This window comes from Ochlerotatus camptorhynchus, unplaced genomic scaffold (genome assembly GCF_037179485.1).
Source record: "Ochlerotatus camptorhynchus isolate MF236.1 unplaced genomic scaffold, CSIRO-AGI_Acam_v1.1 ptg000770l, whole genome shotgun sequence".
NCBI classification, from domain to species: Eukaryota; Metazoa; Arthropoda; class Insecta; order Diptera; family Culicidae; genus Ochlerotatus; species Ochlerotatus camptorhynchus.
The window spans coordinates 20,458-45,912 of NW_027041237.1; the positions used below are offsets into that span (position 1 = coordinate 20,458).

Here is a 25,455-nt window from a genome sequence, read left to right on the forward strand (position 1 = left end):
AGAAAACATCGAGGAAGAGTAAACGTCATCCGTCAATCATCAACCAGAAATGGTGCTTTCTGAAGGGGCCAGGATGTTTGTGTACGAATATACTAGCGCCGTCTAGTTGTCGGAAATGACCATCACCCTTAAGAAAGATCCCTTGTTCGTCGATTTCAACGAGTTGTCGTCCCAACGGAGGCAAGGAGGCATCAGACAAGATGGTGTTGTCATTTATATATTTCCTTTTTCCGCCGTTCATGGAAAACCCCAGAGTATAAAAACGACAATCCCGCATGTGAAAAGATCTCTTTTCGTAGCTGCTAACACCGAAGAAAGCATAGATTGTGCTGAACAAAAGTGGACAAAGTCCAATTTGAAATTATTGAAATTACTTAGTTGTTAAGCTGAAATAAAAGTTAATTAAGATGTTTTAAGTTGAAAATAAAGTGAACTCGTGAGTTGTATGAACATTAATCTGCAAAATAAAGTAATCTTCATGAAGTGATACCATCAGATAAAGTGAACTGAAACTAAACTGAGAAAATTAAGTGATCTGTGAAGAAAGTGCCACGAATCAACTGGAAATACGACTGCTCTCCGCATTGATATCGGCACGTAGTTTAATAAAAAAAATGCCACAGGCCCCCTCCAGTAAAATTTTCTAGCTACGCAAATGCCGATTCACTTGATGCAATTTGTAATTCCACTGATTCAGATCAATCACGGAGTAGCAACCATTGATAAATGCTGTCAGTCTAAGCTAAGCTAAGCAAAACATGTTGAATGGAGCTCGCTACAAAATTTGATTTTTGATAAACGATAGCATAGCGTTTTAAGGTAACCAACCATGATGAAAAATGTGCTACAATGCTTTAGAGGGTGACCAAAGTTGGTGCTTCATGAAACGTGAACAAACTTTAAACGTTTTTTTTTACGTTTTATAAAACATAAATTTTGGACCTCCTCCCCTTGTAGCGTATGCAGAAAGTATCCTCAGCATCGACTATGCAAAACAAGATCAAGGCAAAGTAGGCATTTCAATCGCTAAAACGAATTTACTCATAGTGATCCTCAAAAACATGCCCAACATGCATATCATTTATTTATTTCATTAGTTAATATTTAACAGTTGTCTTATAACTTGTCATGCAGATACCAATAAACATATTTTTATTTCTTTCAGAACTGTCATCGCTGCTAAAAATGAGAATGCGGATGTTTACCTGTCAGACAATGTACAAGAAGCATCGGTTCCATTTCATCTACTGAAAAATAAACCATTGAAATCAGTAACGGCGCAGTATTTACCTTTAGTTGCCAACAACCTGAAACAAAAGATTAAGACATTTGACACTAATGTTAAATACGGAGTAAATCAACTAAAAACTGCACTTTCAAACAACATAAATGCAGCAGTAGTACATTTGGATAGTTCAGTTTCTAATAAACTAAATGCTGGAGTAGCCCACTTAAAAAGTGCAGTATCACATAAATTGCACTCACTTGCTGAACAAGTACAGCAATATAAGCAAAAGCCATACGCTGCTCATTTAGACCAATTTTTATATTCGAGAAATCGTCTCAACATTCAACAATATGAAAAGCAGCAAACTCCAATTTATGTTTCATATGTAATTAAGAATCCAAAACTATTAAACAAACCTCTTAATAAGAAACGGACACAGCCCAATAAATACGATGCTTTAATGACTGACTTAGGTATTTCAGGATATAAACATTTTGAAAATTCAGTAATTCGTGATTTGGAAAAACGTGAGGAACAGAAAGTGGAAGCTACTATACATACGTTGTTTGAAAATCCTAAATACGCTCTTGAAATGCCATCTAAATTGACAAACGCCCTGAAACCTATACTTTTCGAGGATCTTCACAAAGCATCATTATCAGATTCATACGTAGCTAACTCTGTAATGCAAAATTACACAACTCAAGACAATGATATTGTCACAAATGAAGCTGATGCCATCGTACGAAATAAGAAACCACATTTTAGAAAACAGATTATCACTACAACTCAAACTCCAGTAACTACAAACAAATCACACGGGAAACATGGATTTGATTTAACAAGGGAAAAAAAATCCGAAAATAATACTCTGATGTTTCAATTCAAGTCACCAGACCTAAACGATCATAAACTTCACAGCAAGAAGGAATCAAAGAAAGTTAACAAAGATTCAAGATCTGTTCAGCGTAAAAAGCTACCAAAAATACATGTGACATCGACACCTTCATCTCCTCTGAAAAGTATTCATAGATCACCATTAGATTTGAAGGATCAAGAAAGCATCCAAAACCGAGTTATTTCGTTAAACGAGTTTGAGATATCCACAAAAAACCCTAATCAATGGCACAAACAAGCCCTCAATAAGCAACCACAAGAAACAACTACAATGCATCCAAATATTACAACGCAACGACCTACATACGTACCTAATAGGTTAACAAAGCATTCATCTCACAAACTAACATCAAATCGAAAATCTTTAGACACATATGGGATATTATCGCAAAGAAAACAAAATGCTGGCAAAGTTAGTGGCTACCGAGGTTCTATTAAATTTAGTGATCACATGCAAAGTGAACATACATATTTTTAATTTAAATCATTATTTAAATTTATTTATGACAAACATTATTTATTTTTGTGCAATAAACAATCGCTAAACCATTATGACTACAGTCTAAAGTAAATGTAGTAGCAGCAAAATAAACTCAATTATTGATGATCAAAAAGTATCCCTATTTCGTTGATTTCAAACAATTGTTTTTGATGTGTGTCCCTATGCCAAATTTTACAAAATGAATTATAACAATAAATGTCCATCCATCCAATGAGCTTAAAGTATAAAGAATGTATGAGCTCTTTTTAATAAGTGCAAGACCAGGAAACAAAGTATGCACCAATGTTGCATTATCCAAAGTTCCACTCACCAAATATCTTAAATATTTTTCGATACTTTTTTTTGTTGGATACGTTTTGTAAAATATCATTTTCACCGAAAGTTTAGTAAAACATATGATTTTACCAATTCTCCGCAATCAAAACTGCTGAATTTCCATAAATTACATAAATTTACCGAAAACTGTAAATAAAAATTACTGATCAAAACTGTAACAAACTGCAATTCCGCGATACTGTAAAAAGTGTGGCGAATGTACTGTAAACATAATCTTTTACAAAAACAAACCGTAATAGTAACAGATTATTGTAAACATTACCGAACAAGATTGTAAATTTCATTCTGTCAATCTCAGTATTTGCCACTATTTCAAAGTTGAGTTTTCTTCGGTTCTCCGATGTGAAAAGTAAGTAATTTACTATTTTTGCTACTTACAATCCGTTAAACCTATGCCGAAAGGTTAATTTTTCAGTGAACTTCTAGACCAATTGCTTTCAGTCACCATGGACTTAAGGCGGCCTAGTGTCCTTATCAAACGCAAAAAAACCAATTTGTGTATGGTTTGTTACGGAGTCAGTAACATCGTCCTTCTCTGTTGAATATTATTTTTGTACGAACGTAGGATGATAATATACAAAGAATAACGTTTTATGAGTCAAACAAATGGTTTGTTTTGTTATCATTTTAATTTTAAGAAAACACATGGAAGAAATAATCAATAAATCAATCCAAAACCATAATTTTGGTACATTCAAGAAAATAATGAATTACAGATATTTCGGCAAAAATGATACCGAACGCTATTGTAAACTTTACCAATCATTCTGTAAATTGACAATCCAGGTCAGTAAATTTTGACAGCTCAAGAGTGAAGAAAATTTACTGAACGGATTGTAAATAATAAAATTACCAAATAGATTACCGAATGTTCAGCTGTTCCATATTCGGTAAAAAATTACAGTATACTGTAAAAAATTCTTAGTGTGCATGATCGGTAATGGCGGCCTGTTTGTATGACCAAATGTATCCTTCACTGTTCTTTTTGACACTAACTGGAGGGCGTATGCAGAGTCAATGTTATAATAAGAGTCCCGCCAAGAGAAAATGTTGCGAACAAGCAGCACTATTTGTGATTTATTTTTCGTCAGAGTTAACGGCAACCAGATGTTTTGCGTTAGCATCGGAAGATTTTCATTAAGAAGATTTTCATTAAGAAGTGAATAATTTCATGTCGATAACGGAAACAAAAACAATTATAGAACCTGAAAAATGTTCAAATAAGTTCTTGGCATAGCTTATAAATACCACAATATACTAAATAAAGCGAAGAAATGTTTTTCATCTAAAATTACTAATACCTCGTTCACATTACAGCCTATATCACGTAATATAAGCTGTCTTGCAATGAGTACTCATACATAGAATTTCCAGTGAAAACTAGATGTATGAGTGCTCATTGCAAGACAGCGTATATCACGTGATATACGCTGTAATGTGAAATATTGTCAGTAATGAATGCAATACTTGTAGTTCAATAGCTGTGGGAACAATAATGTTTATTTACTTTGCTTGTTTGGTACCCCACTTGACAGTTTAATTTGTACTTCTGGCTTCACTGGCGAGACTTATTATAACCAGCCCTCCCCATGGACATGGAGGTTGACGGTACTGAAGCAAAGGGTTATGTTTATTTTCTTTATATTTGCAACGATGATGATTTCCTATAGTGACACATATCACCTTCTTAATGCTTCAGTATGCCTCAAACGATTAATTCTTGGTTGTTAATAGAACTTCCTTGATGAAATCGGCTGCTTCATGCAGACTGAGCAATTCTGATTATAGTATCAGATTTGTTCTGTATACAGAGGAACTGGGAGGGCTTATTAGAAACTTCTCACCAATCTTCTAGAAATTTTGCATATAATTTATTAATATTTTATTTTATTTAAGCATATTATTTTTGTTACAGTCAATTAGCATTAGCATACAATAAAAGAGATTTAATATTACTTGCTCGTTTTTGCGTAAAATAATCAAAATTTATTTTACTTGTAATAACCTTTGAAAGTTTTTTTCATGTTTTTTTTTGTGATCTGAAAATTTTTCCAGTTTGGTTAGAAGTTTCGAAGCTAACGCATGTCCACAGGCTTAATAGAAAGATAGGCAGAAAAAGTTTATCATGAAGAATGGTTGCATGTAGGGTTGCTTCCACTCACTTTCTATAGATGCGTGATTTTCGGAGTTTTGAATGCGTTAGATGTTGTAATGGAGATTTGTGTTGTTGGATGCAGGAGGATATTGGAGGGTGGGTGTTTGACGCATAGTGCCTGTCAATTTCGCTTTCAGAGTGTCGCAGTCAGCGGTTTTATGATTCGTGAGCGCTTGCGATTCGTAGAATCGTTGATTGTGACTGCAAGTGGATTTGGCGGGTTTTGTGTGTCGGACGCTTGCTTTTTGGCCTCTTTTTGTGTCTAACATGTGCAGAGTTTCATTATAGCGTCTAATGGTTTTGAGATTCCTGGTTGCGTGAAATATATTTGTGAGAATATCTTTTTGAGATTTTAGTAGTCACGTTTTGTTTGTAGTTTATATTTTATTTCTTTCATGTAATTATCGTAAATAATAGTTATTCAATAATATATATTTTATCCATATATTCGTACTTTGATGCGAAGCGCTCTGGATTATGAGATGCTCGATGACCCTGGAGGGATTGATTTTGCTTACTGAGCAGAAAATCATGGATTTAACCCCAAGCTCTTCCACAGCACAATAAATCGCCACCATCATTTGTATATTTGATATTGAACATTTACCTCGGAAACTATTTGCATATCAGGCGAAAATGTAGTCCTGTATTTTTGCGAAGCGTTATGGTTCTGAGATGCTCGATGACCCTGGAGGGATCGTTTTTGCTTACTGAGCAGAAAATCATGGGTTTAATCCCAAGCTCTCCGTCATGACTCTTAAAATTCATGATCACTAAACAAAATGAATATGTTCTTTCGATAGCCGGCTATCGAGAGATTAAATAAACAGCAAATAAACAATACATACTTTTGGTTGCATCGCCAATTTGAGGTGAATCCTAACCGAATACCCTTCCCAACCCTCCAACTCCGTAGCACTTATGAGGGTGTCGCTAAGTCGGTGGCCTCTCGTTAAGTAAGTACTACATCAACATTTCCTTCCCTATCCCTAGTTATGGTAAAGATGGGCGTGGCCGGGAATAGCGACAGTCATGCTTCTGTTACTCTTGTTTAGATTGGAACCAATGTTTACTCCCCAGCATTATTCCTGAAAGTAGTCTAACTGAGAATTCCAGAAGAGACGTGAGTGTCACTAGTATCCAATCTACGAAGTATATCATAACAACGCTAACGCTAACGCTAACGCACTGGCGAGACTTATTATAACCAAGGTGACTACATATAGGTGTTCTAATGTGTTAAATTCATGATTCAGCCATGTTGGATTTTTGTATGGGACAGCGACCGAGTTTGTTTACAATTTGCTCTAAAACCGCACTCCCCTCCCCCCTCCCCCGACCTCCTTGCCTATAAAGTGACAAAGCTGTATCACCATGATTATAACATTGACTCTGGGGCTCTGGGCGTATGTTGTTCCATTTTCATCCTGGGAGAGGGAGAGGGAAAGGGAAAGGGAGGGGACAAAATCCGAACATCCAGATAGTGTCAAAAAGCACAGTGAAGGATACATTTATTCATACAAATAGGCTGCCACTCGGGCTGCTATTACCGAGCATGGAAGCTGGATATATAACATAATGGGCGGTAAGCTCCACCCAACAAACAATCGTCTATTGAAGAAACGACTTCTTGGCCATTTTATTCAACTGCATGCTTAATAGTACTTGTACTATTTTTAATAATAACTTCTGTTCAGGCTTTGTTCACACAAATCTGAAGAATTTATTCAACCTCAACATTGAACTACTGGTGTTGTATAAGGTATGTCGAGAAGCTTTTATTCGACTTATATTGAGTTGTAACAGAGTTTATTCGATAACATTTTTGATTATTCAGTGTTTATTAGACATCATTGCTTCCTTAAAACAGTGATTGCTCTGTATACGCTTGATTCTCATATGAAGTAACGTTTAATTAGACATTATTATAAATTTATTAAACGATTATTCAACTGTGGGAAAATTAACCCAAAAATAAGAGGCACGGGGACAGGGACAGGGAAGGATGTTGTGTGTTTCTTAAGTGTATTGTATTTCAATATTTCTGACGTGGCTCGCACCTCACAGATATTAGAAAATTTATTAAATACTTATACATGCCATTGTATGGGATTCGAACCATGTACCTTCCGATCACCAGCCGCTTGCCTTGTCATCTGAGCTATCCTAGAATTCATCATATGGGCAACTCAATAATCTAAAAAAGCTTGCATGAAAGTAAATACCTATCAGCACTCCCGATCGCAACTCTAGCTCCTTCAAGGTCCTGTGGGAATGATTAATTCATTCGTCGTTGTTTTAAATGAGACCAATGTTGCCTCTTCACATCACCAAGTCAAAAGAAAGGATGCTTGGTTATATTTTAAACTAGATCAATGCATTCATTATCGTGAGTCATGTTATCGATATTACTATTTAAATTAATTATGTTCTACACAAAAAAAAAAAAAAAAGGTTGAGCTTGGGATTGAACTCACGACCTTCTAATTGGAAAGCGGAAACGGTAACCACTACTCTACTGATTTCGCTTTGTTGTAAGACTGAATCAGTGTTGTCGAATAATGAATCTAATACGTCGTTTATAAAGCATTTACAAATCATGTGATTACAACATGGACGCATAGAGCTATTTTGCTGACTGTATTCACCTTTATTCAGCAATATTTTAAAGTAATGCAATGAAATCTAATAAAGGAGCTGGAGAACATTTATTAGACGTCTAATAAAGCATGTTATTAAATCAATTGAAAACAGTCGAATTAAAGTGTCAATGTATGTACAAATTACACTTATTCAGTTTGTTATTAGATCGAACTTCTGGCGTTGAATTGGGAAGACATTTAACACTTTTACCGCTTTTAATAAATAAATTAATCAGATCAGAGTGGAACAATGAGCTTTTTCAGCACATAATTCGACAACTCTTTTTATTCAGTATTGTACACTGTTATACAGCATTTATTCAATATATATGCTTATTTGTGACTTTGAATTGTTTGTTGGGTGGTATAAGAGCTATTTTGCTGAGTGTATTCAGCTTTATACAGCAATATTGTAAAACAATGCAAAGAAATCTAATAATGGAGCTAGAAAACATTTATAAGACGTTTAAAAAAGCATTTTATTCAATCAATTGAAAACAGTCGAATAAAAGCGACAATGTATGTGCAAATTACACTTATTCAGTTTGTTATTAGATCAACCTTCTGGTTCTGAATAAGGAAGACAGTAAACGTTTATTAAGCTTTTAATAAGGAAATTAATCATATCAGAGCAAACGGCGGAATAAAAGCGCATTTATCGATCTCAATGAGCTTTTTTCAGCACATAATTCGACATCCTGTTTTATTCAGCATTGTACACTGTTAAACAGCATTTATTCAATGTGTATGCTTATTTGTGACTTTGAATTGTTTGTTGGGCAACCCGGAATAACTTTCAATCCCGTCCCTGTAAATATGACCTGCAAAGTGTTTGCTCAGAATCGTGCTGCTGCAGCCGGACAGTTTTGATCGGGATTTAATCCGAGGAAAATTCCAGTTGGAGCTTACCACCAAATGTGAGGTCCTGTACTAATACAATTGTGAAAACTCAAGTTTTATCATATATAGTAATAAACTAAGCCCAATCGAAGGAATACCATTCTCTATATTATTAGCACAGGTAGGTTGGAAGCCTTCAATTTGGACTACTACTACTACTACTACTACTACTACTACTACTACTACTACTACTACTACTACTACTACTACTACTACTACTACTACTACTACTACTACTACTACTACTACTACTACTACTACTACTACTACTACTACTACTACTACTACTACTACTACTACTACTACTACTACTACTACTACTACTACTACTACTACTACTACTACTACTACTACTACTACTACTACTACTACTACTACTACTACTACTACTACTACTACTACTACTACTACTACTACTACTACTACTACTACTACTACTACTACTACTACTACTACTACTACTACTACTACTACTACTACTACTACTACTACTACTACTACTACTACTACTACTACTACTACTACTACTACTACTACTACTACTACTACTACTACTACTACTACTACTACTACTACTACTACTACTACTACTACTACTACTACTACTACTACTACTACTACTACTACTACTACTACTACTACTACTACTACTACTACTACTACTACTACTACTACTACTACTACTACTACTACTACTACTACTACTACTACTACTACTACTACTACTACTACTACTACTACTACTACTACTACTACTACTACTACTACTACTACTACTACTACTACTACTACTACTACTACTACTACTACTACTACTACTACTACTACTACTACTACTACTACTACTACTACTACTACTTGGTTGGAAAATACACCTTCGAGTGTCATTTTTGTCATTTTAATTTTAACAGATTTTAACATCCAAACAGGGTAATAGCCGTGGTTTAGTAGGAGATTTCACTCTATTGATATGACTGTAATTTTTCCCAAAGACAAGACGAAGCAAGTTTTTTTTTTCATTATTTCGATTGCATTCTGTCTTAATTTCTTTATTGCATGTGTATTCAAAATGCTTTGCCGTTGTCGGCTATCGAGAGTTAAGCCAGAAGTAATAGATGTTCACACTTAAATTGAATCGCCGAGATTCCAACAGCCGAGTAATTCTGCAATTTATTTTGCTGAGATTCAGTCAAACAATTGCAGAGACTCAGCTAACAAATAACGTTTTGCTGAGATATTAGCTAACAAACAGATATTTTGCAGAGATATCAGCAAAAGTTGTTAAAATACAATTTCCAATTTGTAAGAGGGCATATAGGATGGTAGGCACGTTGCTTTTCCAACGCGAGGTTACACACACACTGACACCGCAGAGGCAGCCGATGTGCCACTCGGTACATAAGAAGAGAGAAGTATATAATATAAGTAGTCACGACCGTTTATGAGTCGCTAGTAGAACAGGACCATGAAATGTAATACACTCAATGTAAGCATAACAATGTATCTGATAAAAACCTTTTGATAATAGAGAATGAATGAGAACTGTGTCTCATTCTACTGTGGTCATATTGATGACAGACTATCTGCGGGTAAAAGAGAGAATCTCTGGAGGTGCAGATTTGTCTCTGAGAATTCTCATTGGATCAGGTGGTGATTTTCCCACTGAGTCTAAGTCAGAATAATTTCTGATAAACCACTGCTGCCCGCAGGTGGTGAATCTTCCCACTGAGTTTAAATCTAACAAAAGTGAATGCCGAAGTAATCGGCTGTTGGAGATTTTACCGAGCTAGATTAAGGTTCAATTTACTTTGATGCTTTTTGGAAAATTTCAAAAGCAGTTTTTTCCGACGCATTATTTCAGATTGCAAAAATCTCGCACTATTCGATTCCTTTTGATATTTTACACAAAATGACGCGAGCTTCTTGCAATCTAAAATAATGCGTCAAAAAAAAACTGCTTTGAAGTTTTAAAACATGCATCAAAGTAAATTGAACCTTAAGTGTGATAAGATGTAGAACTTGATGGATATATGAAATATGCTAAACGTGTTTGATTATGTTCTACTAGTGAGAGTAATCGATAGAGGAATGAAGAAGAGTAATTATAACTTAGAATGTCCGTCATCTAATTAACCTATACAACACAAGTAGCGCTTAGGATTTGGTCCTGTCGTTACCGAGTACGTTACATTCACCGGAACGAATGGTAGCAAACTTCTCGTACATAAAGATTAGACTGATGCAAAATTTGAAATTTTCGCTCCACAGTGTTCAAAAGGTTCCAATTTGGTTCCAGATTACCCTTTCAAAATTTGAAGTCATTTTGTAATAAAACCGACTTGGTACAAACCATTTGAAGTTTATATGGAAATTACTATGGGAATACCAAATGATGCATTCGTATCTACCTAATTTTTTTTTCCTTTATTTAACGTCGGTCTCTATTCCGAAATCTAGTATCTAATATCGCACCCATTCAACACACATGGGCCGGGACCAACGGCTTTACTTTCCTTCCGAAGGAAGACGTGACCAGAGATTTTTATGCCTCAGAAAAATCCCACCGACCTCGGCTGGGATTGAACCCAGACCCATTGGGGTGTTTGAAAGCAGTCACGCTTACCACTACACCACCGGCGCCGGCTGTATCTATCTAATAATTAACCCTTTTACTCTGCTGTCAAAATTGATAGCTGTACTTTTAGTAATTTTTTACAGCTACAACTTTGTTCAAAATCATCTTTCGATAAAATGTAAGGATCAAAAGTTATTAATGATTCAAGTCACAATTGTCTTATGATTATGCTCAATCAACTGCTCAGCAGGCAACATTAGTAGAAACACTAACGTAGTAGAAACGGTGCGTAGAATAGAGTACAAAAATCATGGCTACTATGTCACACTACAGAATACAGTGTTGCCCACAAAACAGTTGCTTGATCATGCCATAAGATTATCAATCTCTTAAACAATTAATAACTATTTAATTTGATGTTTGGCTGAAAATCAATATTCGGCAGCTATAGAATAGCTACAGAAATTTTTAACAGTGCAATATGTAAGAAGGATAGAAAACTACGAAGAAAAAGTTTGATTTCCCCATAGTAATTCCCATCTAAACTTCAAATGGTTTGTGCCCAGTCAGTTTCTTACCAAATCAGTTCAAACCTTGGGAGGCTAATAAAGACCCGATTTGGAACCGCTTGAGCACTGTGGAGCGAAAATGTCAAATTTTGCATCAGCCTAATATAGATATAGGTAGGGTCCAGGTGTGGGTGCTGGGTAGCATTGGTACTCAGTACGGAAAATAAGACCAACGGAAAACAAATCAAAGTAAAAAAATTACCGGCTGCAAACCACATATGTACTTCACTTCACTTCTGAATGCTTCTCCCAAAGCATAGCAGATTCTTCATCACAATTCTATTGGTTAAGAAAGGGATCCTGGGGATTACATGCATTCTTAAACTTCCGTAAAGATCAGAATTTTTCAGGACGTTCAGAGAAGTTTTTAAAAGTTAAGAGTTGTTACGAAGGGGTCAAAAGCTTTAAGGAAGTTCAGAAAGTTTATGAAACTTGTAAGAAGTCCAAAAATCTATAAACTTCTCTGGTATTACGTGAACTTTTCTGATCATCTCTGAGCTTCGAGAAAGTTCTCGTAAGTTCTTTGATATTTTATGATTAACATATTGTCCCTGTTCCCTGCCAACTGTTGCGGGGTTTCTCTTAGCTCAGAAGGCACAGAAATATCTGAAACGTGATTTTAATTGTTGGACAATTCTAGATCTTCAGAATAATGCCTGTTCATCCTGACATCTTGAAAAATATCCAGAAGCTATCATTATAATCTTTTGCATCCTGAAGATCTTTGGAATGTTTTTTGAGCAACCTGATGTCATCAAAGAAAATCTGGATGGTGAATACGTGATTTTAATTGCTGTGCAATTCTAGATCTTCAAAATAATGCCTGACCATCCAAAAGTATTGGAAAAATATTCAGAGGATTTCTTTAAGCTCTTTGATATCCTGAAGGTCCTTGAAATAATGTTTGAGCAACCTGGTGTCAGGGAAGATATACATGAGAAACGTGACTTGAATTGTTGGACAGTTCTAGATTTTCGGTAATACATGGTTATCCTGAAGTCTTGAGAAAATAGCTTGAGGCTTTCGTTGAGATCTTTGATATCCTGAAGGTCTTTCGAATAATTTCTGACAGAGACGAATCAGCCCAGGGCTGAAAGTCTCCTTAATAAAGAGACCGAGTACCGAGAAAAAAAAATATCTGTGAAACATGACTTGAATTATTGGTCACTCCTAAATCTTCAGAATAATGGTTGCACAGTTCAAGATCATCAAGATAAAACCTGGTCATTCTGAAGTCTTTGAAAAATATCCAGAGGACTTCCATCAGACCAGATTTCCTGAATGTTTTTGGACCATTTTTTGAGCAACCCGGTATAAAACACCTAAGAGACGTGATTTGAATTGATGAACACTAACTGGAGCTGGGATGGGACGTGCTGTCAAATCAGCCTACTGATCATTCTTGTATGAAATTGGTTCCAAACGTAAACAAACCCTGTAGGTTTCTTATGGCTTGTTTACGTTTGGAACCAGTTATGCGAGGTAGGCGACGATTGTTCGTATTTGACAGCCACCTCCCCCCCTTGAACTGGAGGGCCTATGTTATTCCATTTTCTTCTGTTCCTGAGAGAGGGAAAAAGAGGGGTCAAAATCCGAACCTCTGCATCCAGTGTCAACAAGCATAGTGAAGGATACATTTATTCATACAAACAGGCCGTCATTACCGAGCATGGAAGGCTGGATATGATTTTTTCCTTCACAGTAACTTTTGAAAAAGTGTATTAAAAATCATAGCATGAAAACTATTGATCTGATCAAAATGACACATGATAAGAAGTTATAGCATTGGAAGAAAAATACACTGAAAGAAAAAACTTAGTGAATAAATATTTGAAAAACGTAAAACGTTGATTATCCCAAAACACCCCCTTCAATTTTAATAATTTTTCTATCAAGAAAACTGAAAAAAATGTTCTAAATTTGGTGAAAAGGGTAGATAATTAATAATTTTTTAAGTTTTTGAAATTTCATTTTTTTTTAGTAAAATAATAATTTATTTGGATACTACACATAATTTTCGATAAATTTAAAACTTTTTTCTTAAGTCTAGCCGTTCTGAAGTAAATGCGAATAAATAATAATAGTAATACTTACTAAACATTTAAGATTATTTTTAAATCTTAGTTGTGATGTCCAGCAACGAGATGTTTTGTGAATTTACAAAGTATTGACCAAGAGCATTGGTCTTTTCAACTGGGGTTATGAGTAAGGATGGATCTGATTTCTGATTAAGAGGGAAGAAGAGAGGGATGGGCCTCGGTTTATTTTTGTTTAATTTTTCCGTTTCCAAGGCGGCTTAGCACAATATGGGAGGGAGTGAATCTTGTTTGCAAAATCTTTATTAATAAGATCCACCATTGATGATTTTGCTTAATCGGTAGCAATTGGTCTTCAGGTGTGGCTGACCAGTACGCTTTTACAACCTACGAATGATGTTGCGGAGTCTAATGAGGTCTTTAGTGGGCCTGTCAAGGTTCGTTGTTGGCCAAGTTGCTGATGTAGATGTCGATGGTGGCGTGGCCAGCGGACAACTCAACCGGTTGAGAATGTCTGGACTCAAGATTATGTACTGCACTTCCTGCAGGTAACTATAGAGGATGGTGTTTTTTGATTGGGTCGTCGTGTTAACTTGACAATATCGCTTCGCAGGTCTGCTGATGACCCGTCCCTGATGATCATGTTTGGGACAGTACGCCACGACGATGATGATGGGCTGGACAGGAGTAGAAACTTCCACCCCTACGGCTTCGATCATCTTCAGCTGGAAGCTCGGCAGCAGCCGACAGTAGATGTTCCTTTTAGAGCGATGACCACTCTTACTTCCCCGGAGCTGGTTCGATACAGCCTCACAAGCCATAAATCGGAAGGAAGACTCGATGCTTCATAGTCCTGGAGGGGGAGAGGTGCTGCGGGATGCAGCGGTTACCGCATATGACTGATGACTTGCATTTTCCGGAGAGTTAGGCACGCCCGCTGTTGGCGGGACCGATGCAGCAGCGGTTGTTGAGTGGAAGTGGTGGAAGCACCGGAATTTGGCGGCGATGGGAGATGGCGGGAAAGTTCTGCCCAATATTTTCTGGCACTCTTCGGCGACCAAGTTGGTTCTGCGTAGAGGTTTTATTGCGGATATCGATTAATTCCGAAAACTTCAGGCATGTCTTACTGGTTGCCCGATGTGCTGCCCCACAATTGGCACATTTGAGATCTGCGTCCTTCATTAATTCGCCGGCATCAGGTGCGTGCTGCTTGGGTCAATTGTTGCAGCGGTAGGCCATGTGACAGTTTTGACGTAGAACGGGAAGGTGCTGGGGGTGAATCGAAAATCTAAAATTGCGACCGTCACAACAGGTGTAAGGGTTTGAACACTTATAACTATGGCATTTATAAATGAAATAAAAATAAAAATACACCAATAAATAGGAAATAACTCTCATAATCTGCTAAACTCTCATAAACGCCATAAAAACTGTTGAAAAATATACAAATAAAAAGCGAAAACTTTATCACTGTTTTCATGAAATAAACGTTCTCCCCAAACCCAGTCGTCATAATCGAGTAGCATTTGGTTGCACATCGTGCTGCGTGAATCTGAAAAGTTATAAACAGCTCTGATTTTGTGCCTCAACTCATTTTCTCTTCAGACGGTGTGTGACCAGGTAGCAGCCGCAGCAGCAGCAATAGCAGATGCAGTAGGAAGACAGCCGTTCCTGTCAAGTGCGCAGCGTTCGAGTTTTCCACCTCGAACCTTGCACGTCGTTTCCGTCGAGATCACTGGCTGCTGGCCTTGATGGCGCAAGTGCTCCGAAATAAATCAACCTCCTTGTCTGAGTGATAACGATTCCGCGTTCTACAAATTTCGATTACTTTTCCGAAAGTACATATCAGCTTTTAAACAACGCATTTCATCGTCGGTTTGGCGTAACTGATAGCTCGCCCACCCATCTAACACCACTATATCAGGTAGGCGAAAATTTCCCCTATGTTAGCATGCGTGGGTGATCTGCCAGTTACGCCAAATCGACGATCAAATGCGTTTACAAAAGCTGATACATCCCTTCGAAAAAGTAATCGAAAAATACTCCCAATTGCCGAGTCAAATTTAACTCGTGGTTAAACGTGACATTTCGTAAGCTATTTTCAATATTCGAAAATCCCGAAAATTGATCGGTTTTCAAACAGAACTCAGCCACGGTGGCCATAATTTAACTTCTAGTCGGTCAGAAATAACCACGCTCAGATGAAGGGTTATTCGATAACTCTTCTTATTCGCATTTCAAGTTTATTGCTTAGTGCATTTTAGCTTATTACGTGCTCTAAATTTAGTGTTCTAAATGCACTTCCACAGTTATTAATTGAAAGTTTTCGATGTCATTACCAAAAAGGTAAAATAAGGCACCATCCATAAATGACGTAGAATTTTTTTTGGCCATTTACACCCTTCTCCTTCGTAGAGTGTTTTGATTTACTTAATACATGGCTGGTCACAACTTCTGAAACCCCTCTCATTTCTTAACTAAAGACTTGGCCAACAAAAAAAAAAAAAAAAAACAAAAAACATTTCTTTCAGTCAAAATTTATTTCACCAAAATCTTCTTATTTTTCTTTTGATAGTTCAGTTCATATATTTAAAAGAAAAAAATGTTCGTTTATTATTTTGGTTTGCCAAATCCGAACTGCCGGTCCTTCCGTTTAACCCCTTCCATTAAATTTTGCATAATGGTTTCATCGACCTTATTTGCCGCCGAACGCCAGTTAGATTTGATCTGCTGCTCGTTTTCCATGGATTTATTAGTTTTTTTTTTTGAAATTCCGTTTGACCAAGGCCCAATACTGTTCAATAGGGCGGAGTTCTGGGCTGTTAGGAGGGTTGTGGCAATCGAGTGGTACGATGCGAACAACGTGGTTGTGGTACCCAAACAACCACGTTGTTCGCATCGTACCACTCGATTGCCTTTTTCCCATAGCACTCCTGGACGTAGATCTCTTGATTGATGGTTCCCGTAGTAATGAAAATCCCGCTTTTTAAACCACACGTGCATATGGCCTGCCAGACGAGATATTTTTTTTTTCGAACTTCGATAATTTGATGGTTTTGAAAATTTCAGCCACCTTCCCTTCTCCTGATGCGGTATAAAACTCCTGTCCAGGAAGCTGATTGAAATCCGCCTTCACATAAGTTTTGTGTGAGAACGTCGCATTCTCTTGCTGCGCGAGCAAATTTTTGACTTGCTGCTCCTCTTGCTTGGGCGTCGTTTTGAAAACTGGTGAGCAAACGGTGAAAACTCATCTTCCAAATGCAACATTTCAGGATTTTTATGCATGTTTAACAGAAATACACCAATTTGAAGTTGACCAATTTTTGCGCGTTCCAGACATTACTACGTTATTTATGACAGTTTCCTAAGTATTGGGCAACAGGGACATCAGTGGCATGTCTCAACAATGTTCCTATTTTAATATTCAGGTAGAGCTTCCTCAGAATGCTTTAAAAAAGCACACAAAAACGAGTTTGACATTTATGCGAATTTTCGGTATTGATCGTGATATCGCGTGATCAGAATAGTTTAGCTCCATTTAATTCTCGGTACATCTTTTATTATTTTGAATAAGAAGTCGGGGTGTTTTTGTGGAGGTAAAAAAAGGATTTCCCTTCACAGATTTCAGATATCAGCACTGAAGTTATCAGACGTTACCTCCATTTATGTTTTTAGATTAGCTTTGTAAGTCCATCCTACTTGGAAAATTATGCTATAGAACGGTTTGTAAAATACCGTATTTTTTGCTGATGGGGCAAGGAATAGCAAGCCGTTCGATTGCATAATTCTCGAAGTAGGAGGGACTTACAATGCTTATCTCTTAGCATAAATACACTAAAAAAATTCCGCGGATCTAGCGACGCTGAGCGTTAAAGCCGAATACAAGTTGGGTAGAGTCGGCACTAAGAAGGTACTCCATATCAAAGCGGAGTATGACTTGGTCGTCCCCCACCTGAGGATTTCGAAGGTGGAATTCTTCACCCACGACATTCCCGGTGAGGTAAAGATCACAGAAGAAGTCTTGAAGGCAAGCAAAATGTCATTCAAGTTTGTAGTTAACAATAACGGTCATTGCCGTTTATGCACAGATCCTGACTCTAAACAGGATATGGTCGCATGCGATGAATGCGACCGCTGGTTTCACTATGGATGTGCTGAGCTAGAAGGCTTACCATCCAAAGAAGAAAAGTGCAAATTGTTGAGCAAATAAAATAAAAACTGGAATCATTTAAGAATGACCAGAGAGATGCTGGACCATCACAAGTAAAGCAGGAAGATTGGACGATATATTTAAAGCGTCAAGCTCTGCTGCAATTGCCAAAATTTGATGGGTCTGCCAGAAAATGGCCAATGTTCAGTAAAATATTTGATTAAACCACAAAGGAAGGAAGGTTCACAAATATATAGAATCTGACCAGACTACAGCAGGTTCTAGAAAGCCGTCAAAAGTGTGCAACCGCTAATCCTAGATCCTGCTAATGTTCCTAAAATTTTGGAAAGGTTGGAACAAAATTATGGAATTTGTTGAGTTGAATTCATATATAAAGAGCTAGTAAATGATTTGCATAAAATTCGAAAAGAAAGCAAATCAGTTCTAACTGAGATTTCCTATGCATTGGAAAATCTCGTGAACAACATCGTAGTACTAAACAAAGAAGAGTACTTGAACGATCCACGATTGGTGGAAGAGACGATACAAAAATTACAGTATAATATCCAAATTAAATGGATGGAAGTATGTCAAAATAATGACAGAGTACCTTGCTTGAAGGATTTGAACTTATGGTCCCACAGGCTGTTGCACCCGCAACAGCAGATATACGAAAAAAGGAATAGATTAAAACGTACATCAAGAAAAAAAAGTGTGAATAAAATTACCTGTTTGTTATGTAAGGAGGAACATCGAATAACACAGTGTAATAAATTTAAAAATATGTCTGTCGAGAACCGCACCCAGGCGGCAATGAAGCACAGATTATGTTTGAGGTGTCTAGCCGGTAACTATACAATAACAAATTGTTGGTCTAATAACAAATGCGGAGTGAATAATTGTAATTGCATAATCGATTATTACATCGACAATATCAAAATGAGGTGCAAGGAAAAGCAACAATTAATAAGTCGCGATATTATAATGAGCAGAACAAAAACGACAACTTGCGATATTATAGCAAGGGGCCTAATAAAAATTATGAACCGCAACATCACAAGAATAAGCTGAACGAAACAGCACGAGAGGACTCACGAAGTAGCAACGAAGAAAATACTTCAAATGTTCATCAGGATTACATATGCGTTTTTGGATCCAGGATCATCTTTAACCTTGCTGGACGAACATGTTGCGGATCAGCTACATCTAAACGGCAGATCTGATCCACTAAAATTAAAGTGGTCCCAAAACTTCTCCAGGGAAGAGAAATGAAGTAAACGAGTACAACTCAGAATCAGTGGATCTTCTTAAAAGGCTTTGAATTCATTGAAGGATGTAAGAACAGTTACAAATCTACATCTACCGATTCAACGTTATGCAGATAATGATGTTCGGATCAACATGTTCACCTGCTTGCGCTCAAATCGTCAAGAACTACAACGCTGCTCTTAACAAAGAAACAAAACCAAAGGCAGCGGAAGCTATTGTAAAGCAACACTAAGTGGATGATTATATTGATAGCTTTAATTCAAAAGAAGATGCTTGTTCGGATCAAAGAAAAACAAAACCGTTTTTTTTTTGTAAATCAACCCTAAATAAAGTTGTTGTTCCTCCTTCAAACAACCTTTCTTCTACCTTGACCGCTCTGGAATGTACTTTCGCCTATCTGTGAGTGGTCTGCTTGCCGTTCCATGCCTCTACTGACCTGAATTTGTCCACAAACTTTCTACAAATTCCCAAAGCACAAAATACTAAAAAAAAAACTCACTTTTTAGCACTTTCTAAACGATGCTGTATTGTTTGTGATTTCTACCTTCCGTTATTTGACACATTATCTTCTATCTATCTATATATCCTCCTCTCTTCAATCCGTCACTTCATCTGTCATACTTACTACCTCATCGTCCAAATTTACTGCAACGATGGAGGAGGGCAACGGTAAGTGTTGTCAGAACATTTCCCGGCCCGTAACTCTGTCCAGGAAGCCACATCCAGCTCAGGGTTACCCTCTGCTATCTCCATCACGGCCAGTTTCGCTGTCGCTCGTTTGTACCTTCCGGTATTGGTACGCATCCATGCTTGACGGACCCTGCCGTCTCCGGATACGGTTATCTCTTCCACAATTCCGCGGATCCAGCACTTCCGGTTGGCACCCTCCACGACGTAAACTAAATCTCCTGCTCGCAACGGTCTTGCCTCACCGAACCACTTCGTTTTTTGGTTCAACGTCGGCACATACTCCTTAATCCACCGCTCCCACATCACACTGGCCACCTGCTGCGAATGCTGAAACGCATCCCGAAGGGCCACTGCCGGATGGGGAGGTGGACAGATACTACCAGGCTGGTTCACTGACGCTCCCCGCAAGAAATGATTCGGGGTGAGCACTTCTGCTTCGTCGGACTACTGCGACACGTAGGTGAGCGGACGGGAGTTGATAATGTCCTCCACTTTAACGATGGCTGTCTGCAGTATCTCGCCCGTTAGTCGCCTTCTATCATCAAACGCTGTCAGCGCTTCCTTCACTGAGCTGACTAAGCGCTCCCAGACGCCTCCCATGTGAGGTGTGGCTGGGAGATTGAACGTCCACTTCGTTCTCGCGTTCGTTAGCTGGTCAGCACAGTCATCTTTAATACCCTGTACAGCCTCCACCACTTCCTTACTAGCTCCACGTAGGTTTGTCCCATTGTCCGAGAAGAATTCGATCGGCTAGCCCCGGCGACCAATAAACCGATATATCGCCATCAAACACGACTGGGTGGTCAGCCCATGTGCCACTTCCAAATGAACCGCACGTGTTACCATACAGGTAAACAGTGCAATCCACTTCTTCTCTGATCTACGTCCTACGGTCACATCGAACGGTCCCATATAATCGACCCCGACGTAGCTGAAAGCACGTAGATTTGGTGTGATACGCTGTACTGGCAGCGGAGCCATCCTAGGAACTTCAGGACGACAACGATTCGCCTTGCACCATACGCAGGACGCTGATACCTTCCTGACTACTGCATCTATGTGCGGGATGTAATACATCTGCCGCAACTCGTTCCTCACTGCTTGACGGTACCCGTGGGCACTCTTCTTATGGTAGTGCTGAACTATCAGCCTCGTGATCCGATGGTCATCTGGCAGAATCACCTGAAATCGCAGATCGTATGGCAGAAATTCCGCTCGCTCCACTCAACCCTCCATCCGGATCAGTCCATTCTCGTCGATCAGCGGAGTCAGCTTGTACAGCGGACTAGACTTTTCGATAGTCATCCACTGGCTCACCGGACGATCCTTGTTTCTCGTTAACACTTTCAGTTCGTCGATGAAGCTGTCCACTTCGAGAAACGGTTTACGACCACAAAAACCGCAGGCACCTTCACGTCATGTAATAGGAGGTGAACCCGTAGCTCTTCCATCGTGTTCGCTGGCGGCATTTCCTTTTCTGGCCCCTCCTGCTCACTCTTGTACAAAAACGCTGGTCCTCGCGCCCACGTGCTGTCAGTATGCATTTCGGGTTCCTTGCCTCACTTCGTTAGTTGGTCTGCCACGTTTAGTCTTGATGGCACCCAACGCCAGTCCGTCAACTTCGTTAGGCTGAGTATCTTACCGATCCGAAACCCGACGAACTGTTTATACCTTCGCTTGTCAGATGGAATCCATGAGACCACTACGTTTCCGTCGATCCAATTCACCACCCGGTCAATTGTAAAACTATGACTCTCGAACACCATTTATGGTAGACGTGCTCCTAAAACGGCCGCTAGAAGCTCCAGTCGTGGTATTGAGATCTGTTTCAACGGTGCAACTTTAGCACGGCTCATGACCAGCGCACACTGAGCTTGACCTCGTACAGTTGCCCAAAAATACACCACGCTTCCGTACGCCACCTCGCCTGCATCAGCGAATACATGCTGCTGTATGTCCGTAACTTCATCTGGAATTTCCGAAATAACTCCGCGGTAGCTGGAACGATCCGATGTTCTTCATCATTTGTATCCATCGCCGCCATTTTTCGAAGGAAATCTGGTCGATTTTCGTATCCCAATCACAGCCAGAGATCTTGGATCAGCATTTTTCCAAGTATAGTAACCGGAGTGAGGAATCCCACTGGATCTAATTGCGCCATTACGTAACTGAGGATAATCCGCTTCGTAGGATACTCTTCGCCGCCGATAACCATAAAGGATTCCACATTCGACGTAGTTGCGAAACAGAATACGTCTTCCATCGACTTCCAAACTATGCCCAGTACATGCTCATACTCTGCGTTTTTATCCCGGGAAAAGTGAACTGCTCTGTTTGCACTGCGATCTTCGAGTTCCTCTAGGAATGCCTCCGAGTTAGACATCCAGTTTCGTATATTGCATCCACCCTGCTAGTGGATGTACTTCACCTCCTTGGCCCTTCGTATCGCTTCGTCGACGGTATCTACACTGTCATAGTAATCGTCCACATAATGTTTCTTTATGATCGCTGCCGCTGCTTCTGGATACTGCTCTGCAAACTGTTCCGCGTTTAGATTTTTTACATATTGGGCGGAGCAAGGTGAACACGTGGCGCCGAACGTTGCCACGTCCATCACGTATCCTTGAGGTGCTCCACTTTCATCCGTCCCGAACAGAAATCGTAGTGCTTGCTTGTCTTCACACCGAATATTCATCTGGTGGTACATTTCCTGAATGTCGCCTCCGAATGCAATTCGACCTTCCCGGAAACAGCAAACAACTTTCGGAAGGGGAACCCGAGGGGCAATTCACTGCTCTCAAAAATGAATCGAAAATGCGTGAATGAAAAAAATACACAAAAATTCATCATAACTCGTCATTACTCAAAAAAATGCAAAAAAAAATACAAAATTCGGAAAACATACACAAATATTCGACGAATAATAAAAATACACGATAATTCGTCATTTGCACGAAAAATTCGAAATATGTACAATCAAAATGCTGAATTCGGACAAAATGCGTAAATTTATTATTTTTTATTTTAATCCGAGCTCGAATCACAAAACAATGCATTGATGAGTAGGATTTCACCCATTTTTAAGAAAAGTGCCTTAAATCGTTTATTAAATAAAAAAACATTAATGAGTAGTTGTGACCCAAAAATAAGTAACGAAGGCGTAACAGACTTGGTAACAGATGCTTATTTATGCGTAATGAGCGAGGTAAGGGGCTGTTCATGAACTACGGGGGAGAGGGGTTAGTTGGAAATTATCCACGGCCCATACACATTTTTAAAGTTTTGTATGGACAGTTGTCAACGTAGGTGGGTGGGGTGGCTCAAGAATCCCAAAAATCTGTCTACGTAACTAATGTCAAGCCCCTAATGAGTTTATGAGTTAAGCCTCTTTTCTTTAAATTGAGTGAAATTCTACTCATCAGTGGGTATTTCAAAGTTAGCGTGTGCTGTGCATTTGTCAAACAAAACGTCAACATTGTGAGTTTGATCCGTTTGATTATCGGTTCGAGTGGTAAACATAAACACTGAACTGACAAAATACACTTATAACTGATTTTCAATACATTAATGCATAAAAATACACTTTTATTTTTCTAATACACAGAAAATTACATATATTCAAAAAGTGCAAAATAATACATTAATACGCAAAATACACGTTTATTCGATAAAAAATACTTCAATACGTTGGCCTGAATCGAAAATACACAAGTGAATCGCACCTCGGGGGAATCAATATGTCCGGTCCTTTCAGCAGTTCCGAGTTCAACGACACTCCTCCAACTGATGCAGCCGCATCCCACACCATACGCACTTTACCAGGTTTCTTCGGATTTAGCACCACATTCAACGGAAGATACCACACCACCGAGCTTGGAGTATCTGCTAGTTCTTCTGCAGTTATCTTGTGTGCATAACCCTTGGTCTGATAGTCCTCAATCTCCTGACATACCATCTGTTTCAACGCAAGATCTTTACCAAGCTTTCGCTCAAGCGCTCGCATCCTTCGAACGGCCAACGGGTAGCTGTCCGGAAATCGCCGCACATCTTCACGCCACAATAGGCCCATTTCGAAACGATTACCTACCCTTTTTGTCGTCGCTTGAAGGATCTCGCGAGCCCTTTTCTCCTCAATTGGTTCTGGGGTTGCGTACAATGCTGCTGCAGTTTCATCCAGCACGTACTGATTTCAGATCATGTCATCCAGTTCCTGGTTACTCACTGGTGTGACACAATGCAGATTCAGGTAAGTATGGACACGTGGCTTCCGTTTCTCCGATCCGTAAATCGGCCATTCGATTTTCGACCGCACAGCGATTGGTTCGTTCGGTTCCCGACCCGTGACTCCAACGGCGCGAACAGATGGAGATTGTCCAATCCGATTAGAATCGTTGGAAGTCCAGACGGAAAATCCCTCACCGGCACTCCAACAAGATGCGGATAACGGTTCACCACCTCAGCGTATCGTAAATTCTGTTGTGGCAACTGCAACTCGGACACCGTTCGTGTGTTGAACAACGAAAACTTCTCCTTGGAGCCCTTCGCCAACATCATCATCTCTACACTACGCGATTCGTTCTCAAAACGGTTGATGTTTCCGGTCCACGTGACTATCAGTGGTTCAAGCGTTCCTTCTGCCTTCAGCCGTTTGGCCACCCCATCGTCCACCAACGTAGCAGACGACCCTTAGTCCAGAAATGCAACAGTGTCGTACTGCCGCTTACCGACATAGAGCGTCACCGACATCATCCGGAAAATCACCGTGCAGTCTGATTTGGCTTTCTGTAATTGAACAGATTCTTCTACCCGATGCAATAGAGGATGGTGATTGCCTTGGCAGTTCCACGCCATACATCGGATCTTCGAAAAATAACGATTTTCACCGTGCTTGTTAAGACAGACTCCACACAGTTTCTGCTTGTCCACTTCCCTTAGTCGTTCCGCTATGTTCATCCGCTTGAACTCTTCGCAGCTCTTGATCATGTGATCCGTCCGTTTACAAATCCAGCAAGGATGGCTGGCCACCACATTACGTGGTCCTTCAATCTGCTTCTGCTCATAATCATGCACATGCATGAACTCCTTCTTTCGGGAATTATCTCGCCCCGACCGTGCTCGCTCGTTCACCGACAAAGAAGAAAACTCTGTTACTTCAGACACATCGGAAATAATGTCGTTGGTAAACTCCGTAAATACTCCCAGGGGACGGCCAACCTTGTTGCGCTTGAACCTGACCCAATCCAGCTTGTAGCTTGGGGTCAACCTGTCCATTCGCACAGCTGCTTCACCGTAATCCCAAAATTCACGAACGTCTCCAGCCGATCAGCACGCGACGCCGAAGCGTTCCTCACTTTCATCAGCAGCGTCTTCAGCAGCTTTTCCGGCATCCCGAACAGATTCCGTAGGTCGCAAATCACGTTCGGAACGGAATCCGGCAGAATGAGCCGACTCCTAACTGCTTCAAGCGCGTCACCTTGTAGGCAGTCCTGCAGACGCTTCATATTCT

At 39.2% G+C, this 25,455-nt stretch overlaps 1 protein-coding gene across 1 annotated transcript; it reads left to right on the forward strand.

Moving 5' to 3' along the window:
• Window positions 1-1,165: 1,165 nt before the first annotated feature.
• Window positions 1,166-20,157, forward strand: LOC135714982 (uncharacterized; the record flags this gene model as incomplete). The annotated part of the gene is made up of 2 exons (XM_065238387.1): window positions 1,166-1,910; window positions 20,128-20,157. Coding segments are annotated over 2 exons (775 nt in total), but the record flags the coding sequence as incomplete, so codon positions are not given.
• Between the last annotated feature and the right edge of the window lie 5,298 nt (window positions 20,158-25,455).